Source organism: Linepithema humile, chromosome 1 (assembly GCF_040581485.1).
Source record: "Linepithema humile isolate Giens D197 chromosome 1, Lhum_UNIL_v1.0, whole genome shotgun sequence".
NCBI classification, from domain to species: Eukaryota; Metazoa; Arthropoda; class Insecta; order Hymenoptera; family Formicidae; genus Linepithema; species Linepithema humile.
In genome coordinates, this window is record NC_090128.1 from 8,765,798 (window position 1) to 8,790,797 (window position 25,000).

At 33.0% G+C, this 25,000-nt stretch overlaps 5 protein-coding genes and 1 long non-coding RNA gene across 11 annotated transcripts; 3 read left to right on the top strand and 3 right to left on the bottom strand.

Moving 5' to 3' along the window:
• Positions 1–418: 418 nt before the first annotated feature.
• Positions 419–8,851, bottom strand: LOC105680108 (klaroid protein-like). 4 transcript variants are annotated; one of them, XM_067359970.1, is made up of 14 exons: positions 8,833–8,851; positions 7,217–7,414; positions 6,754–7,116; positions 6,176–6,416; positions 5,939–6,075; positions 5,609–5,868; positions 5,301–5,492; positions 3,162–3,388; positions 3,021–3,095; positions 2,671–2,944; positions 2,448–2,588; positions 2,085–2,371; positions 1,919–2,011; positions 419–1,737 (listed from the first exon to the last, which is right to left on the bottom strand). In XM_067359970.1, exons 2-14 carry the CDS (start codon positions 7,408–7,410, stop codon positions 1,624–1,626), a joined length of 2,598 nt encoding a protein of 865 aa, XP_067216071.1. In that variant the 5' UTR covers positions 7,411–7,414; positions 8,833–8,851; the 3' UTR covers positions 419–1,623. The 4 variants fall into 4 exon arrangements, with proteins under 4 accessions (XP_067216071.1, XP_012235981.1, XP_012235979.1 ...); XM_012380558.2 differs by lacking the exon at positions 8,833–8,851 and adding an exon at positions 7,994–8,202; XM_012380556.2 differs by lacking the exon at positions 8,833–8,851 and adding an exon at positions 7,942–7,959.
• LOC137001684 (uncharacterized) lies at positions 6,416–7,034 on the top strand. The gene is made up of 2 exons (XR_010891600.1): positions 6,416–6,656; positions 6,731–7,034. It is a non-coding gene; the product is annotated as an uncharacterized lncRNA (long non-coding RNA).
• On the top strand, positions 8,824–18,051 carry uex (metal transporter uex). Of its 2 annotated transcripts, none has more exons than XM_012380554.2 (14): positions 8,824–9,378; positions 11,322–11,598; positions 11,672–11,830; positions 11,957–12,112; positions 12,195–12,383; positions 12,472–12,645; positions 12,928–13,099; positions 13,339–13,530; positions 13,617–13,763; positions 13,899–14,039; positions 14,123–14,395; positions 14,445–14,701; positions 14,800–15,021; positions 15,130–18,051. In XM_012380554.2, exons 1-14 carry the CDS (start codon positions 8,867–8,869, stop codon positions 15,292–15,294), a joined length of 3,036 nt encoding a protein of 1,011 aa, XP_012235977.1. In that variant the 5' UTR covers positions 8,824–8,866; the 3' UTR covers positions 15,295–18,051. The 2 variants fall into 2 exon arrangements, with proteins under 2 accessions (XP_012235977.1, XP_012235978.1); XM_012380555.2 differs by having other exon boundaries at positions 14,463–14,701.
• On the bottom strand, positions 17,886–20,900 carry LOC105680095 (uncharacterized). Its single transcript, XM_012380532.2, has 2 exons — positions 20,577–20,900; positions 17,886–20,453 (listed from the first exon to the last, which is right to left on the bottom strand). Exon 2 carries the CDS (start codon positions 20,269–20,271, stop codon positions 18,721–18,723), a length of 1,551 nt encoding a protein of 516 aa, XP_012235955.2. The 5' UTR covers positions 20,272–20,453; positions 20,577–20,900; the 3' UTR covers positions 17,886–18,720.
• A 224-nt stretch (positions 20,901–21,124) lies between these two features.
• On the top strand, positions 21,125–23,660 carry LOC105680113 (uncharacterized). 2 transcript variants are annotated; one of them, XM_012380572.2, is made up of 7 exons: positions 21,128–21,304; positions 21,386–21,570; positions 21,651–21,708; positions 21,806–22,277; positions 22,435–22,602; positions 22,679–22,869; positions 23,251–23,660. In XM_012380572.2, exons 1-6 carry the CDS (start codon positions 21,301–21,303, stop codon positions 22,815–22,817), a joined length of 1,026 nt encoding a protein of 341 aa, XP_012235995.1. In that variant the 5' UTR covers positions 21,128–21,300; the 3' UTR covers positions 22,818–22,869; positions 23,251–23,660. The 2 variants fall into 2 exon arrangements, with proteins under 2 accessions (XP_067216527.1, XP_012235995.1); XM_067360426.1 differs by lacking the exon at positions 23,251–23,660 and having other exon boundaries at positions 21,125–21,304; positions 22,435–22,597; positions 22,679–22,838.
• Positions 22,955–24,942, bottom strand: Smyd5 (SET and MYND domain containing, class 5). The gene is made up of 5 exons (XM_012380571.2): positions 24,752–24,942; positions 24,305–24,597; positions 23,918–24,233; positions 23,674–23,851; positions 22,955–23,607 (listed from the first exon to the last, which is right to left on the bottom strand). Exons 1-5 carry the CDS (start codon positions 24,794–24,796, stop codon positions 23,288–23,290), a joined length of 1,152 nt encoding a protein of 383 aa, XP_012235994.1. The 5' UTR covers positions 24,797–24,942; the 3' UTR covers positions 22,955–23,287.
• Positions 24,943–25,000: the final 58 nt, after the last annotated feature.

Here is a 25,000-nt window from a genome sequence, read left to right on the forward strand (position 1 = left end):
CGTGATCGTGCGAGGAGTGCCACGCCCTTGGCTCACGTTTGGAGCCCTTTCCGTTTGTCAGCCTCCGCGTGTCTCTTAGCGTCCGCACCGTCTGCGAAACCGGCCTTTCTCGTCCGTCTGAGAAATTCGAGAAAACCGGATTGCGGTCCGGTTCGCGAATTAGATGCTTACAGCTATTCGCATATTCGGGAGGTTCTTGCACCGCATGGGAACGACGATTGCAACGTGCGCGGTTCGATAATGTCGCGAGCGGGGATTTTAAAACTGGAATTTTTCGGCAAAATCGGATGTTGTTGTCGGAGACGCGGGAAAAACGAATCTCACGCTTCTGCGTGACAATGGAAAGTTAGATCGAAAAATGAGTTTGATATTCAATAAGAATAAGCGATTAAATTTACAATAAAATAAAAATACTGTGTTTGAATGAAACGCAATATGTTTATTTGCAAATATAAAAATTCTATTAACACATATTGAGAATGGTAAAAACATAAAGATGATTGCATTTATACGTGGCGAAGGTCGAGAATGTTTTCCAAGACGCCTCGACTCGCCACCCTTACAATAAGTACACGCTATGAAGCAAACTATGCGTATTTATCGCAAAATTGGATAGCGAGAACACACATGTTGCGATCTAAAAGAAAACACAAACATATCTCGGTAAAACCTTATCAAAAAGTAACTAAACGGAAAAGTATGCGGAAATATATGTACATGAAATATATTAGCGCTTTTATCGTTGGACTTACAAAAGCGTTTTCCTCTGCGGCGAAGACCACACGCGGTGTGATACACTTAAGGCTAGAAATTAATTTTGTTTCTTAACTAGAATTAATTAATCGTTACGATTTCTTACAATTTGTACTGTCGCGCTATTACAAATATCATGACTCACACTCAACTTTGGGGTAACTTTTGAAGTGTCAGTCTTCTGTGATGTGCTGCCAAACATAGATACATCATTTACATGGATGGATAACAATCCAAGTAATCTCTCACTTTTCTTACAAGACGCAAGTTTTCCTTGTGATTTTTTTGTTCTACCTGTGAACTATCTCCCTTTTTTTGATCGATTTCTCATATTTCTACACGAGATTGGTTCATTTTCTTTCTTTAAATGTGCTTTACTTAGGTAACTGCAATAACAAGGCCATAGTGAAGGTATTTATGCATATAAATGGCATTTTAGAACACTATTATATATTGACATTTATGAATAATCCAGGAATTTGTTTCCTGGATCTGATATTAATCATGCAATTTTTCCTTCATTATTTTTTCGACAAATTGCCAATATCATTTAATGTATATACAGCGTTCAACGCGTTTCAACAGTGGCGGAAACAACTTCCACCATCCAAGCATTAATATCGACGTGGAAATGAAGTATTTGAATATGTATTGCTTTGTGGAAATTTTTAGTACAAAAACATTAAATAGTTAATATATTCACAATATAAATACAGATGCTACGATAAATCGCACCGATTGTAGTGCTTATTAATAACGGTAGTTGTAAAGGCACATGTCAGAGAAGAATCCTGGCTCGTTCTCATTATTGTTTGAACGATCTCTGTAAACGTTTTGTAAAAAGGAACCTTTGCGATATTCGATTGTTTTCTAAATCGGTCGTCCGTGAACACGGAATCTGTATAAACACGTGTAATCCAGTTGTCCGTGGTTGCTGTGTATCCTCAACTCGATGTATTCGTATGGTTTGTTGATCTCTGTGTTCTGGGTGTAAAAGTATCAACAATTATAACAAATTTGAGGTATAATAATAATAACCACGATATCGAGCTCTCAGAATTAGAATTTACAAAATCATTAAAAATTTATATATTAATACTATAATTCTAATACCGAATACTTATTAATATTGAAAATCGCTCGAATTAGTAAATAAAATATTCACCTGAACTGGGAAATATTGCAAACTCTCATCAGAATATGTGAATTCGTAGTCACCAAACATCACAGGCTTGGAATCATTTTCACTTATAAATCCCTATTAGAATACATAAGCATTGAAAAAGAAATATTACAATACTTAAATGTACAAACGGAATATTTTTACATACCCAGACATCGAACCTCTTGGGCGCACTCGACATATTTTCATTCGGCAAATTTAATCTGGGAACATGCTCCAAAGTGAAGCCAGTTACGTAAACGACGCTTCGCAATTGTATCAGGAGATATCCAGGAAAATCTTGGAAGGCCCAGCAAATACCAGGTTGTATTGTGTTCCCTTGTATTACCGTCCGCGGATTATTACTTTCGTAATACATCGTGAAACCGAATAAGCTGAAGGCCCTCGACTTTATGTCGTACTTTTGAGTGCATCGCGTGCTAATAATCTGACCTCCTGTGTGCAAACACAATAGATTTATTGCAATTATTTGTTTATCAGTTATCTTTAATTTATTAGTGCGATACGATACCTGCTGACTCCAAAGCATAATCTACTTGACCCGTTTTGTCTGCGTCATATATTCGTAGAACTTCCTTTACTATTTTGCGCATGTGCTCATCCGAGACGTGAACGTTAGCACTGCTAACGTCGTTATTAAAGACAGTTTGAGCTGTAAAAATATTCACAATTCTTAATATTAATAATATGATGTGATGAAAACAAGTTTAAAAAGTAGATGATCGTTTTTGAACCTTCTTTGTTGTAAGATGCGAGTAAATTCCGACTGATTTTCGCCAGATCTTCTTTTGAAATTCCAGGAGGGAGATAGTTAAACAAAATTCTTTCCACGTGCTTTTCTATATCCTGATTCGCGACAGATATTGCATTTTTGTTGCAACAAGATTTTAATTCCGAATAGAGTTCACGTAGTTTTTCAAATTCATGTTTGATAATTTTAAGCTCGTTATACATTATATTAGTTACTTCAGTGACATCCAATTTACTTTCCACATTAGTAATTTTGTCCTGAAAGTATCACAGAATTCGAGAACTCTCTATAATTATTTTTAATTCTTAAACGTTGATAAAATCGTAAACTTACATTATACTCTCTTCGGAAATCAGCATCGTTCTGTTTACGATCTTCCAGAGCTTGAGTAATATTCATAAGATATTCCTGCAAAATATTTAGTAATTACAAAATACGCAAGAATTAAAATCGTAGAAAAATTTAGATTTATACCATTTGATATGCTTGTCCGTTTTCGAGTATTTCTATTCTCCCGACCAAATCAGGTTTATTAACCAAATTCTCTTCTGGTGCTTCTTTATAAGTCAATTTCTTCTCTTCACCTCCACTTTTATAACTGTTCCATTGTTGTACATGAGGTAATAATTTCTCCGTCGCTGTATCTGACACGATTTTAACGCCAGGAAGGAGTGATAAGCATTGCGCTGTACACCATGCACCTGAAATGAGAATTCCATATTATTTATAAATAACTAATAATTCAAACATTCATCTCCTTCTCCTGTTACTGTATTGAATTACAGCGTTCCAACATGAAATTAGTGTGCCATATAATTGTCCAATTATTCAATTTACAATCATAGATACATGTTTTATGGCACATATACCAATTACAATGGTGTAATTGGTCGAAATGGAACTATCATACAATATGGTAACTGAGAGAAGGATAGACGAAGAAACTCACCGTTTCGATGACATCGCGCGATCACGATTCCAAGTTTCTTAAGCACAACACACTCCAACTTTTTAACACCTAGCAGAACAATCCTCCCTCTATCCTTCTCCCATCAACAATATTTTATCTTTCGCTTTTTAGATCGGATCATAAAACATTTGGTCGGGACACTACGACGCTATATCACTCTAACGGACTGAGCTCAAAAAATTACTAATGTCGTACACAAGAAAAATATATATATTTTTTTATTAAGTATGAACGTGCTTTTACAATACAGATATATCTAACGATGATAACCATTACACCAAAATAATATTGTTACACCCTTAATATATATCAAAGAGAAAAGAAGCAATATATGTAGCGATTAATTGAAAAATGATAAATTTTATTTCATTCAACAATATGATTGAATTGTTATATATTATTATTCATATATATTTATAAAATTAAATATTCAAAAAAAATGTATTATTAACAAAAAGAAATATAATTATGATAAGTTATAGCATAACAGAAAAAAATGACTAAGTGATGTGAACTAGATGTTGACCAGCTGCAGCTTGAAATGTAACACAAATCTATATAAATATAATTATGTAGTATATATAGCATAATATAGATAAATATATATCTCCACGCAACGTTAGTCTATTAGTAATAACAAAATATAAGTAAAGCGTTATCTGACAGTCAGTACGTACCACAAATACTATATCTTTCATTGCCCGATTCAGATACACAAAATAAATGCAGAGAAAGAACGAAATAGAACTTTTGAAATATAATATTAGCACCATATTTTGTATAGCAAACTATGCAATAAGCATGTTTTCTATAATCAATAACTCTCTATTTATAGAATTATTGAAATTTTCGTAATTATGAGGCAACGATATATATGCATAAACGTTACGATAACAGTACATACTGACTTGGTTATAGAGCAAAACAAAACCGATATCACACAAAATTAATAATTTCAGAATAAATGGATGAAAGAGATATATCATATTCTTTTATAAAAATTATATCATAGGTGTAAATTCTATGATACAATCAATTTAATGGAAATTTTCCATACAAATATATATATTATATTATTCTTTCATTGTTTTATTTTGTAAAAGAATATAAGTGTTGAATGTCACCTTCATCCATTTAAACTGACTTATATATTTAAGATTACTGTTATCTTAAGCCAATTTTTCAATTAATCACTACTTTATATTCCACCCAATGGGAGGCATTTCAGGCAAAGACACGTTCACACTGGATAAGAGGTGCATAAAGTAATTTGCAAAATTTGCAAAATATTTGGTAAATGACTCATAGACAAAAGATGTTAGGTTGGTAATATCATTAAAGATGTGATAAGTCGTCTCAGTGACACCATATTGGACACTGCGCAGATAGTCCACACAGGTAAAGAAATGTTCTTGCGCGATATAAGCTCCTGAAACAAAAAAGACGAAGGCCAGAATAGGTTTATGTGCCTCTCTGGTGCTGGTCCCATGATAGACATTGGTCTGACTGTGCTTGGATGATCGGTTTAGATATCAAAATTCAGTGATGAGGAGTGTCAATAAAAATGAGAAGTCCAGAGATGTCTCTTTTTTCTTTGAAAAAAAAAAAAAATTCCTTAAACAATATAAAATTATGAAACTCACCAAACAAAAGAAGTAACGGTAGAAGCGTAATCCAAAGAATCTTCGGACCATTTTCTCGCAATCGATTTCTAACGCCGGTAAATCGACTTAGCAGCCAAGCATCAAGTACAAGTATTCTGACGAAGAAAAAATATGTGTTGTGCGTATAGCGATCCAAAGCTTGCCATAATGCGCTCCATTTGGATTCGGATTCTGAATAACAAATAATGAAATATTATATAATATTAATATTAATATGTTAAGGCTGGAATAATTCTTAGATGCGACATTATAAATACATTTGCATTTATACAGAATGCTGATCATACCATTATAATATTGATAAGCTTGTGCACTGTAATATTGCCTTCTCCTATCTGTTCTGAACTTGAAGAAATCGATGGTTTTCCGGAACCAAATAGCAATAAAGGTTGTAAGATAAGTAAACCATTGCACAATCTTCCATCTGCGGTTAGTCGGGACTGATGATAACTTTGATGCTGTGAAGGTCTCATCCAATTCAGTATCAGAATCAGCGCGAGATGCATATTTCTCAGTGACTCTTGAAGGGGTCCACCATGAAAAATATCTGTTAAGATAATATTATATTGTATATTTTATTTAATAAAAGTATCGTTTTAATAAAAAAAATCAAATACTTTGTTTGAAAATCCGAAGAATATCCAGGGTCTGAATAAACTACTTTATGACTTGTGTACTGCTCTATGTGTGTTCTTTTATAAACAGTCGATTTTGCTGCAGAATTTGATTTATACGAGCATGGCATGTCGCCGAACTGTAAAATTAAAGAAACAGATTGTTTTTTGATAGAAATATACAAAACTGTTATATCAAAACAAATGAGGACACATTAATTAAAAATTGCAAATACTTACCGAATCAATTAAAGAGCCTGTTTCTTTGAAATCAACTGTATCCATGTCACTGATTCCACTTTCTGTTGTTCCTCGCGAAGTTTCACTTGACTTTTGATAACTGACCTGAGGTATAGTGCTGCCATTGTTATCCGCGTGTAGAGATCGCCTTGACATATTAGGCATAGCTAATACACCAGGGGCTATCTCATAACGACATTTCGATGCTTGAGAATACGTATAATCTGTCTTTGGAAAAACGCTGAAACATTTACAAATAATATTATCATTCACATAAATGACATTTTTATTCTAAATTGTTCGACTCGTTTGAATAATTTTATGGTTACCAGTGTCAACAACTCAACCTTTACTATGTGACTTATGCTAATCAAAATGTGCTACTGTTTACAAACATTTCTTTCCAACAGAAAAGTTACGATTTCAAGAAGTAAAATAAATAATCAAATGTGCAGCCACAAATAGAGGAATTCATACACTAGTAAAATTACTTAACATTTTAGTAAGTAAATAAAAAAAATCTTGGATTGTTAAAAATAAAATGTGTGTTCACAGATTGAAATTAAGGATATACATACTTCCACCAGTCACCGGCCTGTTTGTAAATCTCATAAGCAGATCCTGGTCTACTTGGAGGATCTTCTCTTTCTCCTTCTTCTGACGAGTAATCACTGGTAAGTATTCTGCGTGGTGTAACACTTTTGCTCTTTCTCTCAGCACTTTGATCCAACGTGTCCTCCTTGCTTTCACTCTGACCATTAGCAAATATTTGTCTTTTAGCTCTCTGACGCTCTGATCGTCGTTCTGGTTTTTTTGTGATTATGATAGAACTTTCTGACTTTGTGCTTTGATTATCTGTGATACTTCCTGTCACAGATCCTTCCTTGCTCTCTTCTATTATTCCCATGCTCTTATCATGCATTTTAACATTAGTGCCAGTTCTATGGTTATTGAAAGGAAATACAAATGATAAACATAAAACACATTCAAATTTGTTGCAGGAATAGCAAACACTCTTAAGCTTAAGTCAAGTGATCTTACAAAGATCTAGAACCAGATCTTCTGCTACTGGTGACTTCTCCAGGTGTGTGAGATCTCTCCCTGCTCTTGTTTCTGAGATCATAATGATGTTCTGTTACCTCTAGTTCAACTAAAGGATGGCTTGGGACCATAGGAGTATGTGAGCGTGATCTACTCCTGCTGCGCAGCTCATAATGACGTTGTTCACCTTCCATTTTCCTGTCAAAACAACGAAACACATCAAGGGATTGAATAAATTAAAATAAAATGTCACGCAGAAGTTGCGGCAGTCCTAGAGGACTAACTCTGCAGTCTTGCCATAGGCAGTAACAGTGAAAGGTTATCGGCCAAAGATCTCGCCGCTTTCAGAAATGAGGTACAAGGGTCGCTGGCGAGTATATGCCGAACTACAGCTAAAAATAGTCCCCTCCTCGAAGGACAGCCGCGATCCTTCTCACTGGATTCTTATTTCTAGCCTCTCTTCTCCTCCACAACTATAATTGCTCCCAAAACTCCCAAACTTTACGCGTAAAGATCATAAATTCGCCTCTCTTACGCCGAAGCCGAATATTATAGTCAATTGTGACGATGTGAATATCGCATTTCATCATACACGCTCAACCGCTATCTTTCAGTCACGTTCAATCACGCTACTCCTCTGTGACGCGGATTCTCAACATCACTCGATTCATGAAGGAACCGTTTCAGCACTCATCAATTTATATATCTTTTATGCATAATCTTACATCAGAAAACAATCACCGTCAGCAAATATACCGCTATTTATAGAAAACTCACCGTTTCCGCGCGCGTGGCTAACGGGACGCGCGAGTTTTGCGTTGCGCAATATATGCGCGACCGCACGACAGACGCGTTTCAATTAAAAACGAACGCTTCCCCGCAAATCACCAGCCGCTGCGACATTCACGCGTGTATTATTGTATATGCATTCTGGCAATTCTTCAACGCGTAGAAAACGTAAAATGCGTGCGCGCGCAATTTACACGATGATTCATACACCGTAATTCTCCCTACAAGGGGGTCCACTTGACTTAGCAGGGGAGAGGAAATCGTCATCTTTGCGTGACTTTTTTTTTTAACTTATCGTTCATCTAAATTAAAACACATTTTAGCACGCAAAATGGGCATCAGAATTTCCGTTCACCGGTTAACCTCTTCTTAAACTCTCATAGATGTCTATCACTTTGTGAAAATTAATAAAATACATTGTATAACATATAAAATGTCTATAAATTGTAAACATGTAAAGTGCATTGTAAAGATGTAAATGCAGATAAATTTGAAGTAAATTAAAAAATAGATAAAACTTTACATTCTGCAATTCTGCAAAAAGTTTTCCAAGTTTTGTGTCACACCCAGCAAAAAGTTATATGTAATTATGAATATCGAGCTATATTCACTCTCTGTAAAATGTAAATAAAGTAAATCTCTGTTTTTTTGTTTACTAACGAATGGTAATTTATCTTCAGTTGGGGTTCAAAGTTGCGGGCGGATAAGTTAGAAGGTGCTAGTGGTCACCTTTGAGAAGTTTGATGACAGTGTAGGTGGTGTTAAAACAAAAAATAACTTGCGCGCGCAGTCGCGGTGGCGCATTATAAATACACTAGCGAGTCCACCGAGGTTAAGTTGTCAGCAGAGCACAGTGGTCGTATGATGGCGCAACATGTCGGCTGTTTGCAATTTGTGCCGGCAACGATTCTTTTACTACTTGTTCCCGTGTTCGTCGGCCAGCTAGCGAATGTAAACGCATCAACGACGACGAATTACGGTGCTGTCGGTCACGATGACGTTTTGCCGCGCATTGTTCAGTTCGCGGTTCAATCGGCGCGCGTGATAACGGCGGACACCGTCGCGTTGTCGGCACTGCCTTTGGGCATCTTTTCCAGTGATCAACATTTCCTTGTCGAGTTCCTAGGCACTGATCTCAGCCGCAATCTCGCGCTACGATGGTCGCCATCGAGTCAACTTTGCCCGGAGGATTCGAACAACACTCTGGACGCGGTATGGATGTCACCGACAAACAACCGCGTGATCTACAAATTTCGGACACTTCCCGACGCGGAGGTTACTACCATTTATTTTTGTCTGAAAAACAACAGTATTGGTGGCGATGAGAAATGGAGCAATATCGGAGATTACGTTTCCATAAAATTCCGAGCGGGGTAAGTTTTGACAATTTTCCTCTGTCCATATATAGATTCTTCTTCCCCCTCTTCATTGTGTGCGAATCTGTCGATCTCTTGGTTTTCCGTTAACTTGCGTATTTTTCAATTTGGTTTACTTTAGTGCCGTTTTGTCATGAGTTGTTCTGAGTCATCGGATAAGCATACGATAAAAGAATAAACGAAAATTTAAAAACATATATTAAATATAGTTATCTAAAAGCAGATTCTAAAATTCGCATATTTAACAATTAAAAATCATAACAGAAGAAGCATAAATATTTTGCTGGGTATTAATATTTCAGTAGTGATGTTAAAGACCTTGAGAAACTCATGTGATTTGTAATTAAGTTAAGGCAATTACACACGCTTGATGTATTGGGTTAATGGCTCAAATAGCATTGAACATTGTTCATATTAAGTAATCATATATGTTTTATTCTAAAATAGTAGTTTTCTTTTATTTTTCATACAAGATTGACGTTCTATTTACAATTTTTCTTTCTCTCATAAATAGATTTTTGAATAATTGTTAATTATTTTTATTTCCCCACATACAATTCTCACATGACGTTTGTTGTAAATTTCTTAAAATATAACTATAGTGAAATAACATTATTTTATTATTATATTTAAAATAGCATAAAAAATATATTCTTAAACTTCTATTAAAATGTATATATTTTTTATTTTAGCGTTGAAAGAAGCCATTCTTTTATTGTACTTAGTTTTTATTATTTGTTGTTTGATCGCCTATCGTGAAAAAACAAAAGTTATTTGCATTACATTCCTGATATACATAGCACATGCCAGAATTATCTTCGTTCCCACGAATATTACGGCACTGATTTATGAGAAGGAGAAAGACTTTGCGCGGCATGCAGATCGTTTAGTTTTCAATAAATCATGCTTAACTGCTCTCCCTTCAACGAGTGTTTACTCGACATCAACATTGAGGAGGACTAGACGTGTCAGATTAGGTAATAGAAGACGATGTCGTAGAATGATAAAACGTAGGGTGTATTTTATCGCTCCGGCGAAGAATGTGCAACTTTAGACGCGCATATTTGGACTCGCAGGAAGGAATTCGTCTAACATCGAAATGCGCGCGATAAAGTATATGTTATCCAGATGTAACCATTGACCAGCGTCCCTCGTTGGCAACAGTCCAGCCGACTGATTCAATAGTCAAACTTGGCTCACGTTAATGAGTAAAAATAGAGTTAGTGTGCGACCCATATATTTCGCTGTTTCCGATAACGCGTCGCACGCGCAGCGCGGCATTTACGCGATCATGCAAGATTTATTCATATTTTTACAGTTGTACAGTGTAATAAATTGTATCATAGATTTGTTTCTCTGTTTTTTTTTGTAAAAATCACATTTAAGTGATCTTTGATTTGTTACTCCGATTTGTAAAAATGTGGCTTCAGCAATTTCCTCATCCGATTTTAAATGCTTAATTTTTCATATTTTGTGGATTGTTAATGGGAAAATAATTTCTTTTAAATATAAGACGATTTATCTTATTTCTGCACTCGATGTTTTGTAAATGAGTTTATTTGGTATCAACAAAAATTAATCGATCTATGTAAGACAAATACATATCGACGATTTTGTGACATGATTTTTTATATTTATCTGAAATATCATTATCTAAACATCACATACGGAGACAATAGCCTTATTTACGAAACGGTTCTCATTACACACTACTCCGTGATTCATTCTATAGATTGACGGTATATTGATATCTCGAGAATGAATCTTGATAATGCTCTACGTGCCAGACATTAGGATTAATTTATTGATCGCTATTTTTTTCGTAGAACAAATGCGTATTTAAAACAGCGCGATTATAGTAAAAACAATAAGGACGGCGCATTAATAAGAACAATTAAATTTTATTTATTTTCTGTATGAACTGCGAATTTTATTTCTAGAAAATCTTTTCGTTCGCGACGGAGTGAAGCTCCGAAGTTACCTCTACTTCAAACTCCGCAAAACTATATGGATATACATATCAAAGGATTGCGCATAGAGATGGCCGACAAGGAGCCCATTTACGGCGAAGACGGAATCCCCGAAATTCTCGTCGGGAGTAAAGCAGTGATCCGATTATTCGGCACTGGTATCACGGATGATACGGTGATTACATTCACCGACGGAGAGGCGGAAAGAGGCGCCGTTTGCGACAAAATTAAAAGTAACGAGTTTCAAGTGAGTATCGCTCGTACAAATTAATTGAGAAGGAAATACACAAAGAATTACAAAAGACTCCTCCAATGTTAAGGTGGAAAAAGTAGAGGACGCCACAGCGATTATTCACGTAAAACTTCCTCTGAGCACCGAGCCGTTCTATGTATGCGCAAAACGACCGAAATACGAAAAGGAAAAGTTGGAGAAAGATATTATTCTGTTTAAGCATCAAGGCACTAAACCTTACAATGCTGTAAGCATATCTTTCTTTTCTCTCTGTCTCTCATCTCTTTCTCTGTACTACTTGTTCTATTTGTGCGATTAAAGTTTAACGTATGTTATTCAGTAGAAACAATTATTTATAGTTGAGGACTTTCAGATCCGCACGTACGACAAAATGCTGCCGCTCTGGGTTACTATCTGCATTATTCTCGTTTGTCTCAGTTTGTCCGCCCTTTTCTCCGGTCTCAATCTTGGTTTAATGGCGATAGATAGGACCGAATTAAAAATACTCGTCAACACCGGCACGGAAAAAGTAAGCAAACTTGTTTTCACATTTCAGCATTTTTATTTCCTTGTTTTTTTTTTACTTACGTTGCACTATTCGTATATTATAGGAGAAAAAATACGCGAGAACTATTCAGCCAGTAAGAAATCATGGAAATTATCTTTTGTGTTCGATTCTGTTTTCTAATGTTCTTGTCAATTCTCTGTTCACGATATTGTTGGACGGATTGACATCCGGAGTCGTCGCTGTTCTCTGCTCGACGGTAGCTATTGTCATTTTTGGTGAAATTACACCACAGGTATGTTTGCTATATAAATTATGTGAAAACTTTCTTTGCGTTCCTTTGTTCAAAGATCTAATTTAAATATGTAATACGTATGTTGCAGGCTATTTGTAGCAGGCACGGATTGTGTGTCGGCGCAAAGACTATTTATCTGACGAAAATAACAATGCTAATCACTTTTCCATTAAGTTATCCAATTAGCAAGCTTCTTGATGTTATTCTCGGCGAAGAGATTGGAAACGTGTATAACAGAGAACGCTTGAAAGAACTGGTCAAGGTAAAAAATTGAATGACTGAGTAGTAATAAAGTATATTAAGTTAGAACGTCTTGTGACATCTTAAAAAAAGACTTGTAGCTCTGTGGTAGCTTTCAATATTTAACAATCTTAATATTTTCATTCAATATTTAATCACCTAATTTTATATCGTTCAACGAGAGATCAGTAATGTTTATATACAAATTCAAATATCTTGTACATAAAAAAATGCTAGAAGAAACGTTGAAACTTGCATGAACACTTAAAATTGATATATTAATACTATACAGGAACCTTTCTAGGTAACGAACGAATACAACGATTTAGAGAAAGATGAAGTAAATATAATTGCAGGAGCGTTAGAACTGCGGAAGAAGACTGTAGCGGATGTAATGACCAGAATTGAAGATGTATACATGTTGAACTATAATGCTACTCTAGACTTTGAAACTGTATCTGAGATTATGAAATCAGGTACGATCGGCATTTTCAGTAAACCTTAATGACGTTCGTTTGTTTCTCTGTGTCAGTCGACGTGTTTCTCGTAGATATCAGCTTAATTAAGCACTTATTACAGATAAATCTCGCATTAGATAAGAATTTAAGTTTATCAAGGCTCGCTAGTTACATAAATTGATCAAATATAGGTTTTTATATTAATCTTATCGAGTAATGCCAAGCTTCTTGGATTAATGTGGCTGCTTTATTTATAGGTTTTTCACGTATACCGGTATATGAAGGTATAAGAACGAATATAGTAACGTTGCTATATATCAAAGATCTCGCATTTGTCGATCCTGATGATAACATGCCATTGAAGACGCTATGCCAGTTTTATCAAAATCCATGCAACTTTATTTTTGAGGATGTTACATTGGATATAATGTTTAAACAATTTAAGGAAGGTACATAACGATGGATATATAATTAAACTCGTCTTCTTGAGTAAATTTCTGAAAAATCAAATTTAAATAAATGCGTGTGTTTTTAGGACATAAAGGCCACATGGCTTTTGTGCAGAGAGTTAACAACGAAGGTGAAGGTGATCCGTTTTACGAGGTGATTGGTTTGGTTACATTGGAGGATGTTATCGAAGAATTAATTCAGGCTGAGATTATTGATGAGACAGATGTGTTTAGTAGGTTTTGTTTTATCGCTTATTTATTTTGCTGTGTTACTTTGCTTGCCGCAAAGTTTCCTCGCAATTGAAGATTCTTTTGAGTTGACGCGTGAAATTTGTAAAGCTTTTAACAGTGAATATTAATTCTCACAGCGGATAACAGGAGTAAACGTAAGAGGCAGGTTCGTGTGAAAGTGCCAACGGACTTTACTCTTTTCGCGGAGAAGAAGGAAAATCAACGAATTCATATCTCTCCACAGTTGACGCTAGCAATGTTCCAGTACTTATCAACAAGTAGGAACAAATATTCATTAATTTGTACAACGTTCATGGACATAGTTTGTAATGTTTGATTTGGAATTATGTTACGTTTCCAGCTGTGGACTCTTTTAAGCCAGACATTATATCAGAGACGATTCTGCGGCGTTTACTGAAGCAAGATATTATTTATCACATTAAAGTGAAGTCGCGCGAGAAAGCTAAAGCCGATTCCGCCGCGATAATTTACCAGCAAGGGAAAGCAGTTGATTATTTCGTGTTAATTTTAGAGGGTCGCGTCGAAGTGATGGTGGGGAAAGAGAATATGATGTTCGAAAGCGGTCCCTTCACATATTTCGGATCGCAAGCTCTCACTGCTAACATTGGAATGGGTAAGATTGAAATATATCCTGATGTAGAAAATTTTAAGCATTTGAAAAGAATGTATTTTGTTTCTAGCTGAATCGCCAACGAACGCGAATCCGCAGACAGTTGGAAGCATCCAATCTGTTAATTTGGATTCTATGTTGCGTCACACTTTCATACCGGATTACACGGTGCGCGCGGTGACCGAAGTATTCTACGTAAAAGTCAAAAGGTCTCTGTACCTCGCCGCCAAGCGTGCTACGCTTTTGGAAAGAAGCCACAAAGATCCATTGCCTAATGCTCAAGAACAGTTTGATGATGAAGTGGAAAAGGTTGCAGTTTATTATCTAAATTCTAAGATGGATTATAAGTGTCGCGAAGTTTTATGCCAACTGAAATAGGAATAACAGACACTTTTATTGATCCACAGTTGCTGCATTCTCTGGAGGAGGACGATCGCAGTGTACCTGAATCTCCGGTGTTTTCCGCAGACAAGACTACAGAACACGAAAAGGCGAAGGACGCGGTTACTCACTCGCCTGTACGCAGCGTAACGGCACCGACATCACCGTTGCCAGTCAGCGCCAGTCCGATCACCAATTCGAAATTCATCTCGCCGCGAAACGATGCAAAAATAAAAATACCAACAAAGGTATGTGCGCATTTTATATCTTTTTTCATCTTCTCGATTCAATGGCAAGATTATATTAAAATTATTTTGGTCGATTATAACTTACGGCGTGTTGTGTGTTCACTTCAGGTACAAACGAGTCCAGGAGAAGCTCAGGCTAAACGCGATTCGCTAAATACATTGGACGCAGATATCCTCGCCCGACAGTCAGAAGTAGCACGTGTGTCTGTCGCAAAGAAGGTGAACGACGATGAGGAACGAACAAATCTCTTGTCTAAGCAAGATCATTCTTAACGCTTGCAGAATGGCCGACGATATTCAGTTCTGTCGGCTACATCAATAACGTTAAAAGCATCGAGTAACACAGAGCGGAACATGCTGGCATGACACATTTTGCTACTGTGGCACTAGGTACTTCACGAATTATTTAGATATTTATCATGAGAGATACTTCATATTTTTAACAATTGGCTTAGAGGCTGTACCCGACTATGATTTCCGTAAATTACTATTTCAATTGTTTCACTGATATATCAAAAGTCATATTATTGATAGTTTACGTGAAGAAGAGAAGAATACATAATCGATTATTATCAGTAGCATTTAATAAGTAAGTAATGATAAAATTCAGATATACTCATGATTAAAGACTATTCTATCTCTTTAAAGCTTATCTAAGTATATGCGCTCGTATAAAGAGAATTGCTTTAGTAACGCGTTAGTTTTCTTCTTTAGGCAGGAAGAACTGCTTCCATTTTTGCAGTTGCAAATATATATATATATATATATATATTTGTAAATATATATATATATATTTGATATCGATATATATCCATATATATTTATATCAACGACTTTCTCTACCTTTTTTTATATCTTTTTTTTATATATTTCTAGATTTCAGGATTATATAATATATTCTATTATAATATTGTGTGCCACGATTATATATATCTCAATAGGAGTAAAAACAAATAGCATTACGGGTACAGTTTTTAGCTAATTCGAAGAAAAGTGATAGAAAATACGCTGTAATAATGTCTTGACATTATTTTGAATATATTTTAGTATGAAGATTCGTTAGAACAAAAATGTGTATAAAATCAATCATGCGATATCGAATTACTATTATATATACATATATCTATTAGAAAACAGTACAAATGAAAAATTTAACAAAGATTTGACGTACATCATTCAACAGTTATTTTTTTGAGGAACACAGAGATTTTGATTACTTACATTTCTTGGGTTATATGTGAATTTGAACTTGTATAATCGATGACTGAGATGGCCCAATTAGTGAGTAGAAGCGAGAAAAAGGCTTGGTACATAATTAATATAATTACTTGTACTCTTTTATTACGTGCCTTAAGAAATTGTCTATATAGGTAGTAATGTTGTGTGCTTAAAACAATTTTATTGGTCAGATTTCTGTCTCGTTTTTATTCACTTCGGAAACAGAAGTTTCTTTGGTTTCATAAACGTTAAATAGTTACATTCCTGTCATAACTGGTGCAGCTCATATACACTCGTACATCACTTTTCTTGCATTCATAAAAGAGAATTAAATGAGTGAAAGAGAAATGTACTGTTTTTCTTACGACATCGTCAAGATTAATACAGAGTAAGATTTTATTTTTTATTTACTTTGCATTTGATTTTTCCTTAGCGATAATTTAATCGGTCAGTTTTACTTCTAATATCGGTACTTAATTTAGCTACACAAGTTTAATGTGTTACAAAAATATTAATAGAGAATATAATTTAAAAATCTAAAAGCATATAATTATGCAAGGAAATATAATTATTCTTCTGTTAATGCTCAATAAGCTTTATGCATCAAGTACTTAATTTTTAGCTAAATTGCTGTAATCACATAAAAGTAACATATTGTTACAAGTGAAGATGATTAAATTTTTGCTAAAGAAAAATGATTGTAAGTTATGTTAAGAATAAGATTTTTCTAGTAGAGCATACCTTATTAGAGCGTTTAGCGTATTTGAAATTTAAAATATATATAAAATTTGCCTTCTATTGTACAATTGTCTAGCCCTAACTTTATAATTTTAGGAATGATTTAGGTGTCCACAGTTATATAGTATAAAGTCTCTTGTCATTCTGTAATATTGTTAACATTTCTTTGGGAATTTAATTTTCCCAAGCTGTTATTTTGTTTTACGAATCATTTCAGCGATGCGAATGTTGTACAATTTATATAATTTACATTGTTGTTTATTGATTGACATGTTAGATACATCAAAACGATGTGTAATAATGTGTAATTATTCAGTATAAAGCGTTTCTCGGAAAAGCAAATTTTTCTATGTATATACGAGATGATTCTATATTAGCAGACTGTGTAACGCATAGTAAAAATAATTAAAATAACAAATCAGAAAATATAAAGAACATGAGCAGAAATAAACTTAAAACGTTTTTGCGTAGTCTGTGTCTACTAATCATGAATCATCTTTACAATATTGAAAAAGCTTAATATTTTATTTTGGATTTTGTAGATATATATCGTCTATATATCGATTTAGAAAATGGTTACCTGACACTGTTGTCATAGCTCGGTCAAAGTACTTACAAGAGAGGAAAAATTCATATGAAAAGAATTGCGATAAATATTGCTAATATTTTGTACTATCGAAATCTAAATAGAAATATACGTAGAGAAGAAATATGTTACATCTAAAATTCGTAAAGCATTCTATTGCGGAATGATAAACTTAGGTACATAAAGGTACATTACAACAAACTGTTAGATAAAAAGTTAAAGTTACAGCGTGAAAAATAAATATGAACGTGACATTTTTTTACAGATGATTTACATAGTGTACGTGATATTGCGAATATAGAATCGTGTTAATGTGTACGCGTTTTTTTTTTATTTCCGCCATATTTATTAATATTTGTCATGCCTGTCATTTTTAGATATTAATTATAGATTTACTGCCATATGTTTAGTATGTTATGATTGTTACTCTTCGCTTAGTATACTTAGACTTGTTCTTAAATAAAATGAAAATTATTACAACTGACTAATATGATATGAAAGATTAGTTACATTTATGTACATAATATATTACAATTATATCAAAACTAGAATGTATTCCGAAGAAATGAAAGATCAAATGATTTAACGACTTTTATATCATTTTTTCTTTATAATTTCGACAATTAAGAGTTTGAGAATAACAAAGAGAGCCAATCTAATATGTGACAAAGTTTTATATAAATAGACACTTAATCATAAATATGTTTTTTCTTATATGTAGATTATATTGTCTTTATATACAATGTGTATATTAAATTTCATATTAATCATAATTTATCATACAAAATACTCGTTCTCCTTTTCATTTTTCGAATATTTTTATTAGATAGAATTATAAGATAAAATATCTAACAATTCCTGTAATCAACTTTCTGTATCCATTTTGTACAATAATCATGCGATTATATATAGATATATAATGTATATATAATCATTTTTTTATAAAAATGAAAAATATTTATTCAAATATACAGAAACGTACAATGTATCTATATTCTAAAAAAAAAAAAAAAAAAAAAAAATGAAGTATAGAAAATAAAAGATTTTTTGTATCTTATATACGTAACAAACAATATAAACGATAAATAAGTAAAACATCTTTTAAATACAAATTTAAATATATCATATAACTCTTAATTTTATTATTTCTTATAAAATTATAATTCTGCTCGTATAATTTTCTTAATTTCATTTAATCTTGTCATATTCAAGTCTTTTTTTTCTGTTATTAAATTTTGCAATACTGCTATTTTAGCATTTATGAATGCAGTTTTATCTTTCTTTGATGTTCTTTTTTTCTTAACATCTTGTGACGGACAATTAATAAAGTTTTGTATAAGGCACCATGGGTGATATTCATTTATTAATGTAATCAAATCTATGTTGATAATGGAAGAGCTTAATATTTTTTTGTTGATAGGCATTTTTACATTAAACATCTTTTCTGTAACTTTTTTCATGCAAAACGTATTGTGATTTTTAGAATGAAAAGAAAGTGCTACATGACTATTCTTAGGTAATTTTTCAGAGATATTTAAAATAAGATAATTATTATTACACAATCTGGATACCTCAATTTCAGGCTTTACTTGAAACTTTTGTTTAGAAGCATACAGATTTATTCTCCTTAGTTTATCTTGTTCATCCAGCAACCTTTTATTAAGTATATCTAATTCCTTTACTTTTGCACAAACTTGTTCCATAATAAAATCAGTTTTTTTAAACATGCTAGTATCAAGGTTAATATTATTATTAATTACTAAAGAATTTTCGAACTCTTCAAGAAAAAGTTCAACCAACTCTTTTTGTGACAAACCTAATATCACATTTGAATTGTAGCGCTGTATACAGCTAAATGTCCTTTCCTTCCCTCTTGTTTCTTGAACTACATCAGTAAAGAGTTCTTTTCTTACATAATATATCTGGGATTGATCACAGTACAGGATCCATAAAACATTTTCATTTTGTGGATTAAAGCCAGCGCAGAATGCAGAAATACTTTTCATTTTTCTCTTCAAATGTATCTTCTCGAAGACTAGATTATTATCTTTAGCATGTATCAAGATTACCTTGTCCATATCTGTGATAAGCAATAGACCTGCTGTCTTGTCATGCCGTTTTATGGGTATAATTTCCATAATAGTATTATTACTAGTATAAACCAATTGTACAGTATCTTCCTTTAATACAAACAATCTTCTATTGTGTGCAATTATGCACAGATTCTTCTCTGTTTTCCAGCCAACCGTAAAACAATTTACAAAGCACATCTCGGTATCTTTTAAGATTAGAGGGAAGGTGCATATCTCCTCAGTCGCATTTGGATCGATGGTAAACAATAACTTAGAAACTTTGGTACTTTTGTCGTCGATATAGATGCCATTCATTAAGACGGTAAAAACTTGAAAGTATTCAGCAGCTATGTCCAAAGCGTTCTTACTTAAACGAGCAAATCCGCCACTTCGTGACAATTTATAGGCTCCCTGCGGCATGCAAATCAAGAAGGCTCGATTGTCAAAGAATTTCATTTTCTTGACAGGACCTGGTGTCGACAGAATTTGTACATCTCGCGCCATTGAGCTGTCCATCGTATAGGGAAAAATGATGAGCTTGTCAACATTCCAACAAAAACATGTTTCCACGCCATAAAATTCGCACATGGCAAAATGTCTCGGCACAAACTCTTCATCGTCGATCGTGATATACATTTTTTTTATTCAGTCTTTTTACATTGATAAATAATATCAACAACACTGTATAAATTAGATATTTTTAAAGCATAGACCATTTGTGCCACTTGTCTTGAAAACTCTTCTCACAAGCAGCAAGAATGGAAGAGGTACCGCAAACCACGTATATGTGAGTTCCGCGCTTCGGCTAGCTTCGGACGCTAGAAAAGAGCAGACATACTCATTCTATCTTCTTTCTTAACGACCAAAAATGCTTTATTTTATCCTGAATTTTAAGAATGACAAGAGCATTTATCATCGGTACACTTATCATTAGCACTTACTATTAGTGGTTTCATCATGTTGCAACAGCTGACCAAAAAATGACACTACTCTCGTACGTGCTTTGTTTATCATGTGATCCTGTTAACAATTTTTCAAAATTCCGGCTAAAATGGAGCGATTCGGGCCGTTTCCAACGGATAATCTTAATTTTTCTACATGAGCTACTTCTTCTGGGCTACTTTTGAGAATGTTAGGATGCTCGTAAAATACTTAAATAATTAAAACGTCTCTTTTAAAATTTTTAGAAAGTTCTTTATTACAAAATTTAAAACAATTGTTAAAGAAATTAAAAACGACATCTTTTTTAAAACGTTTTTAAAGATGTTCTCTTTAAGACGTTTTTAGGACGTCTTTAAATGTTTTTATATTTATTATAGTTATTAGAAACCCTGTTGGAATAAGAATAAATAAAAAAACAAACGTTGGAAACACTGTCCTAAGGGTGCGTTCGGGGAGCGCGCTATCAGCGCTATTGTGTCATTTTATCCTTGTTTTATGTCTAATGAGCGATAAAGATAGAATGACGCAAATAGCGCTAATAGCGTTTCCCCGAACGCACCTTAAGTGTCAGTGATATTATGCGCGCGCATTTGGCGCGTACAGTTACAAGTGAGAAATGTTTATTAGAAATGTGAATTGTTGACTTTTAAAATATTCATACTTTTAAAATAAATTTATAGTATTGACAATAATTATATATAGATTTTATATTATAATAGAATAATGGGTAAGTACACTTTGTAAGGCAATTGGAATATATTTTGAGGTTATGGCATTGGATGTGATTACTTTTATTTGAATATTACAGCATTAACATTGATTAAATATAACCTATGCAATGTAATAAAAAGGTTTAAATTCGAGGAATTGGAGGACGCTGTAATGCCCATTTTTCCAGAGATATCTTGGTCTCGTATCAAGTCTAAATTAATTAAAAACCATAAGACCTTCAATGTTCATAATGTTTCACTCATTATCAAAGAAACTATCGATGTAAGAATCACTTTATTGCATTATTCATACATAAAATTTCAATTATTATGTTATTATCTTTATGTTTGGCTTGTTTACAGAATGTGAATTTAAGAGAAAAAGAAATATTTAACAGATTGACAACACTAGAAGTAATAGGTATAACAAATAATTTTTAATATTGAATTATTTATAGAATTTATTATATAATTTATATTTAATGTTAATTGATATTGAATAATGTATAATTTTTCAGATATAAGCAGACATAGTAATAGAAGGATATGGTATGCTTACGAGTTAACAGAATCAAATAGAGCAGAGAATTATCTTAAAAAACGGGATATGGAAGATAACATTAAAAATGAATTTCACTCAAATGGTTTAACCGTAGATGTAAAAACTACAAAACATGAAGATATTACATTTATAAATATTAAAGAAAATAAGAAAATAGCAAAACGCAAGATAGTACGACTTGACACATCAACTTTTTTTGCTTTTTTTTCGGGACATAAATACATTTTTTGTTCAAAAAAGAACATTTCATTTGATATTATGAAAATGATAGCTACTTGCATTGGTTATGACAATAATAAAAGGATTAACCTTATGGGTAAAGATCTGAAATCTTTAATAAGACTGTTACGGATTAAACAACAAGGAGTTTCACATGCTGAGAATATCAACCAAGCATCAGCTTATAAACCATCAAGTCCTATTGTCAAGTAATACTTTTTAAAGATATAAATTTTTTTATTTATGTTTATAGTTTATTATGTTTTGTATTTATATCTATATTATAACATATTTTATAATTAAATTAGATGAAATGTTTAACATATTTTCTAAATAATTTCTAAATAATTTTTATTCTTATTATAGAGATGATGGTATAGATTATATGCAGGATAAACAACGGAACAAATATGCAAAACAGTGTTTAGGCAAAGATCCTCCAACTCTAGAATTACTAGTTGTAAAAGCATCAAAGCAACCTATAGTGCATAAAGATCTAGCTTCGTTGTTACCTAATGAGACAATAAATGTGAGGTGAGAATATTTTTCAAGCTATATTTAAGATTACCAAAAAAATTGTACTTTTTATTTGTAATTGTGTTTATTTTAGTTGGGAATTTCGTAGCAAGAATGTATCCAAATTTTTGACTAGTTTGATAACGAGACGTGTAATTACGATGCCATTACCCGATTATGTAACTGATTTCGTGAAGATGGGGAAAAACGAATTAACACTTCGGGCTGACTGATATATTTATAGTTATAGCATAAAAATTTTTGCAAATGACAAATAACAAAATAGTAAGTAAATTAAAAATTTAAGTATAATACTTTTCATAAAGAGAGAAATTCATAAAACTTATTTTTTCATAAAAATTGAGAAATATCATGTTAAATTTTTTATTATATAATTTGTTATTACATAGAAATGCCATTAAAATCTTTTTTATTCATAAAGTATGTTCCTTAAAACTTCATTCAGTAGCATACTTATATCTTATATGCTATTTTACATAGTGCTCATTTGTGTTATATTTATAATATTCAAATTAACCAGGTTTTATGTATTAGATAATTATAGTATTATAGTAGAGATATTAGATATTATATTCTCAATACATATATACTTATCATTATCTTGTGTATTATGTGTATTATCATTGTTCTTTACTGTATTTTCAGTTGGATATTTTATTTTCTTCGTCAGATGGTTGTATTTTCAGTTGGATATTTCATTTTCTTCGTCAGATGTTATATCAGGATCATTAGCTTGTGCTTGGCACTTGTTGCAGTGACAGACAAACAAGTACAAAGAACTCAAAGCCTTCTGTCTAGAATGTCTACTTCTTTCGAGCTCGCATTCATCAAGATAGCTCGTACAGATTTCCTCCTCAATTTGTATATCACGTATTGCTTTCAATACTAATGTATTATTTGAATAAGGAAATTCAACAATTGCATTTGGCGTACAACTATGATTCACTGACGATTGTAGAAAGTAGAGACCAGATCCTTCATTGTTTAAAAACGAACCTACCACTGTAAAAGAAATTTCTGTTACGTAAATAATTAAATATTTAAGATTTAAAAGATATTGTAAATTACCTTCTTCCATTTCGTCATAAATCCTATCTATCAATTTGTCAATGTAAATTCTTTGATCCTTGGGTAAATCTAAAGCAGAAACATTCTTCACCCAGCGACTGAATGCACTAGTGCCAATTCCTTGACCATTTGTTCCTACTAAAGCTAATAAACTTCTAAAACCATCTGGTGTAAACCACTAAAAAACCATATTTTTTAATTATAATTATATATATACAAAAATAGAGTACACACACATACTTACATGTGCAGTATATTCAGTATTAAGAGCCTTTTGCATCATTTGTCGAAGAACATCAATCTGGCCCACAAATTTTTCTCCTAACAAATTATGCACAATTTCATGAGTGTGGTTTGTAGTACGATGACAAAATTGCGAAAATGTTGATAAAAGATCTAGTTTTACATCTGTTTGATTAACCATGGCAACCATTCTTGCCAGCAACATAACTGTTGCAGTCTCAGGTGGATAATGCATTTGTTTCCATGTTTCATTTAATTGAGTGAGCGGATGGCTCTCATCTTTAACTCTTGATTGTGGGCATAATATACTGTGATACCTAAAATATACATATAGCATGATGATATACATGATGAAAGCTATAAAAAAAATTACGCAAGTTATAATTACCTTTGAAAAGCTTCATTCTGACATTCTATACAACAATATTTGATTCCACATGCAGGACATTCAGTTATTAAGTTTTTATTTGTCTCACAGCACTCGCTATGCGGCAGTATAATATTTGGATTGTTTGTCAGTCTCTGAGCATTTTCCTCAGCGGTCTCTAGTGGTCTCAGACAATTGTCACATGCTAAATATCCATAGTCAGAGTTCCATGAAAACTGACAACAAACTATGGGTTTTTCTTCAAGTATTATATCCCCTTCCTTGAATACACGATTAGACAGTAATCCTTTACCCTATAATATATGAGTATATAAATTAGTATTTTATATTGCATAAGTATATTATCAATTATAACTGACAGAAATCTTATTGATTAAATTGTACAAAAACTTTATGGTGAGTCATGGGGATGATATGTGGAAATAACCAAAAATATATATACTTTACCTTCTCGTTGTTCACTATTCTGATATGAAAGTCTTTGCCCTCCATAATTGTTAATTATATAGCGAGCCAGAAAGCTAATAAACAAAACTATTGAAATCTTTTTAAATTCTAATGCATAAACACATGTCGATGATTGCCATGAATGCTGTCACACAGATATACTACCGAAGTCAAATCACTTTTACAATTCGCGCAAACAAAATATATATTTTCTCTTCAAACTTATATTTTCATGCAATATATATGAAA